This window comes from Otolemur garnettii, unplaced genomic scaffold, assembly GCF_000181295.1.
Source record: "Otolemur garnettii isolate 467f Iridium unplaced genomic scaffold, OtoGar3 scaffold00059, whole genome shotgun sequence".
Lineage (NCBI taxonomy): Eukaryota > Metazoa > Chordata > Mammalia > Primates > Galagidae > Otolemur > Otolemur garnettii.
The window spans coordinates 5,257,457-5,261,549 of NW_003852454.1; the positions used below are offsets into that span (position 1 = coordinate 5,257,457).

Genomic DNA, 4,093 nt, shown 5'->3' on the forward strand with positions numbered 1-4,093 from the left:
CTGAGCTATTGGGAAGAACTGACAGATGTGACTCTGCTCTGTGGACTGTACAGTGTGGAGCACTTGGTAGGAGTCTAAGGGACAGTAGATGTAATTACAAACATAAGCTCTGGGCCACCACTCCCCAGGAGCCCTTCCAAACAGAAAAAGACGCGGGCCTTGCAGGTCCACGTGCCTGGGCTCGACAGGGCTTTGCCATGGGCCTCCCTGTGACCCCCGCGGGCCGCAGGACCATTGACAATTAAACTAGACGATCAACAGCGCCTTTCAGGGGCACCCAGCGCCAACCAGAGCTGTTCATCTCTTCTCTGGGCCGTCGCAGGTCACAGACCCCGCCCTACATGCATAGGTTAGGGAAGGAGTCTGCGCCACCGGCCTGAGCGCCCCCAGGGTCCCCCACTTCTTATCGGCCCCGTCCCCCGAATTCCCCAACCCCCGCCCCGCGCGCACAATTTGGGCGTTTTGGCTCCACCCCGCTCCCTAAAGTCCCCGCCCCCTGGGCCTGGACCGGCATGCTTTGCGGCCTCTCCGCCTCACGCTCGTGTCGCGGCGTCCTGGGCGGTATCGGCGTAGGAGGTGAGCGTGCGAGGCCGGGCTGGGGAAAGCGCGGGGCCACTGGGCTTGGACCCCTTTCTGACTTCCCGCGCGTTCAGACTGCGGAGTAGCCTAGGGAACCTGGGGTAGAAGCTTGCCGGGGACTCCTGTTACCCAGCCCGCTGCGTGCTGCTCGGCACAGCCTCCGAGGCCCACCCCAGAGCGTGGTCTTGGTGCTGGTGCTGGCGCTTTGGGACGTTGGCCCGGCAGGACCGACGCTTCCTTTTCTACCCTCAGTTTATGCGTTTTGGGGAAAAAAGCCCAAAGAATATGATTCTTACAGGAGTTCTTGGTTTAAATACACCAACCAGTACCCTGCCTTCTTGTTTGCAGTAACTTCATTGCTAAGTAAAACATTGCTAAGTAATCACAGGGATACAGAAAGCTTCAAAGTTAAATAATTGTGAATGTTTACCGATATAGTTACAGATGAAACTATAGGTTGCTTGGGATATTTTAAAATATACCAGTGGTGTATATTTTAATGGAAAATAAATAAACGGCGTAGTGGCTCATTCCTGGAGTCCCAGATACTTGGGAGCTTGAGGCGGGAAGATTGCTTGACCCTCAGGAGTTTAAGGTTGCTATGAGCTAGGCTGATGCCATAGCCTTCTAGCCCAGGCAACAGAGTGACACTCTTGTCTCAAAAAAAAAAAAAAAAGTGGGGTGTGGGTAGGAAAAGAAATGAAACACGGTAGGGTATGAGTTGGTATGATTGAAGTTGATGTACTATTTTGTCTGCTTTTGTATATATTTGTAATTTAGCATAACATATTTTCTAAAGTGAAGTTTGCTGAATTCGAATACTGTGCTTGTTATGGTCTCCTAGGGCTATCGTAGCAAAGTACCACAGACTTGGTGGCCTAATTGGCAAAAATTTATTTTCTCCTTGTTCTGGAGGCTACAAGTCTAAGACCAAAGTGTTTTCTTCTGAGCCTTCCCTTCTTAGCTTGTAAATGGTTGTCTTCTCCTTGGATCCCAGATGATCTCTGTGTTTGTATCCTAATTCTGCTTATAAAGACACCAGTGAGATTGGATTAGAACAATGTTTTTCAACCTTTTTCACCTCACAGCACACCTAAACCTTTAGTTAAACTTACATGGCAAGCTTGAATTATGTTGATCCAAAAAAAGAGAATTAAAAAAAATATGCTTACTGGACTTTAAATGTCTTTTGAAAATAATTAATGATCTTTAACCATTTTCATGCACACTCGTTGAAAAATCACTGGATTAAAGCCTAGGCTAATAACTTTAATTACCTCTTTAAAGACTGTCACCAAATACAGTCACAGACTGGGATCCTAAGGTTAGGACTTAAATGCAAGAATTTAGGGTCCACAATTCAGATCATAACACTGCCAACTTTACTAGCATATGGTTTTGTCCAGTTTATTTACCTTGCCTGTGCTTCAGTTTTCACCCCTTTAAACCTTGGGCAATAGTAGTAATTAACTCATGGAATGGATTGTGAGGATTCAGTTGTTGGATAATAAATGTAAGCTTTCAAACTGTATGTAGTGTATAGTAAGTACTTTATAAATTGAATACATGGTAGGATCTGTGCACAGGGAGTGCTCTTGACCATCATGCTCATGGCTTCCATTAAAAAGGGTGTGGCCCTTGGAGGATGTTTAGACTGCAGGCAAGCCTGGGGAACTGTTGGCTAACTTCTCTTTTTTTCTTGGCCTAGGTTGTCAGCTGAGGCAGCACTCATGGCTGGTTTCATGTGGCGTGCTGCAGCATTTGTGCAAAGACACAGGAAAAGCCTCTTGGTAGGTTCCTGCACAGGCCTATTTGGGGTTCAGATTTCATACTACCTCTTCCCAGACCCTGTGATCCAATGGCTGTACCAGTACTGGCCTTACGGCCAGCCAGCACCACTCTCTCCAAAGCTGCAACACCTCTTCCAGGAGGTGCTACAGGACATAGGTGTGCCCTTGAGCCATCGCTACAAGCCCTTCACCACCTTCACCTTCCAGCCTGTAGTTGCAGGCTTCCCAAGACTTCCTGCTGGGGCTGTGGTAGGCATCCCTGCCAGCTTCCTAGGGGGCGTAGTGACCAACACTGACCATCTTGTAGTTGTACACGGGCAGAGAGTAAACTGGCAGAGCCCAGTAGGTGTCCGGCTGAGAGATGCACTGACCCTGTCCCATGATGCCCAGAAGTTTGCTTTGGCCAGGGAGGTGGTATACCTGGAAAGCAGTGCAGCTGCCTTGCAGGCTCTGCTGGCCCCAGCTTGCCTGGCAGGGACCTGGGCACTGGGTGTGGGTGCCAAGCATGCCTTGGGGCTCTATGGAGGCCCCATGAATTTACGGGCTGCCTTCAACTTGGTGGCAGCGGTGGTAGGCTTTGTGGTCTATGCTTTCTCCATGGACTCTCTCACTCATTTCCTGGAAGCATGGCAGGACCGTCGCACAGCCTCCCTCTCTGCAGCCTACGCCCAGGGTGGAGTGGAGTTCTATGAGAAGATTCTGTCAGGCAACCTGGCCCTGCGCAGTCTTTTGGGCAGGGAAGGGGAGAAGCTGTATACACCCAGTGGGAACGTTATCCCCAGTCACTGGTTCCGGATCAAACATTTACCCTACACCACCCGCCGGGACTCTGTGCTGCAGATGTGGAGGATGACACTGAACCCAGGTCGCTCCTGATACGCTCATCATGAGGACAGCACCAGTTTGTGCAAGCACCATGCTGCCATTGATTCTGAGGGGCTCTCTTGGTGCTTCTGCACCCACAACCCGAGGTCAGAAAAATCACAGACTTGAGAATTAAATAGCCCAGATTCTACTTGATGAATTCACCACACACTAACTCATTGACTTTGGACAAGTCTCTTAATGAATCTGAGCCTTGGTTTCCCGAACTATAAAGTGGGAAGATGATATAAACTACCTCAAAGAATTGTAGGGTTAGGTGAGATCAAGAATTTAAGGGCCAGGCAGAGAAGGCATGCCATAAATAAATAGAATGTTCCTCCTTCTTGGCATTTGATTGCCATTGGGCTGTGGGAGTCAAGCTACCCCTCATTACCAGAGGTTCTTGCAGTATGTGAACACTTTCTTGCAGCAAAGAAACACCCCTCAGTTTGCCTGATGGACCAATCCCAATTTTCCTCCACTGTGGTAGAGATTAAAAGGTTTAAGAGATCACTATAAGAAGTTAATGTGGGCCTGAGAGGCTATTTTAAAGTGAGGCCTCTGCCAGACATAGTGGCTCACACCTATAGTCCTAGCACTCTGGGAGGCAAAGTTGGGAGGATCACTTGGGGTCAAGAGTTTGAGACCACCCTGAGCAAAGCAAGACTCTCATCTTTAATAAAAATAGAAAAATTAGCTGAGTGTTGTGGCAGGTACCTGTAGTCTCAGGTATTGGAGGAAGGGAGCTGAGGCAGGAGGATCTCTTGAACCCTGGAGCTTGAGGTTACCGTGAGCTAGGCTGAAGCCACTGCACTCTAGCCTCGGCAACAGAGCAAGACTCTGTCTTAAAAAAAAGAAAA

At 48.9% G+C, this 4,093-nt stretch overlaps 1 protein-coding gene across 1 annotated transcript; it reads left to right on the forward strand.

The window, feature by feature from the left end:
* Positions 1 to 549: 549 nt before the first annotated feature.
* Positions 550 to 3,847, forward strand: TMEM177 (transmembrane protein 177). The gene is made up of 2 exons (XM_012806884.2): positions 550 to 576; positions 2,288 to 3,847. Exon 2 carries the CDS (start codon positions 2,310 to 2,312, stop codon positions 3,243 to 3,245), a length of 936 nt encoding a protein of 311 aa, XP_012662338.1. The 5' UTR covers positions 550 to 576; positions 2,288 to 2,309; the 3' UTR covers positions 3,246 to 3,847.
* Positions 3,848 to 4,093: the final 246 nt, after the last annotated feature.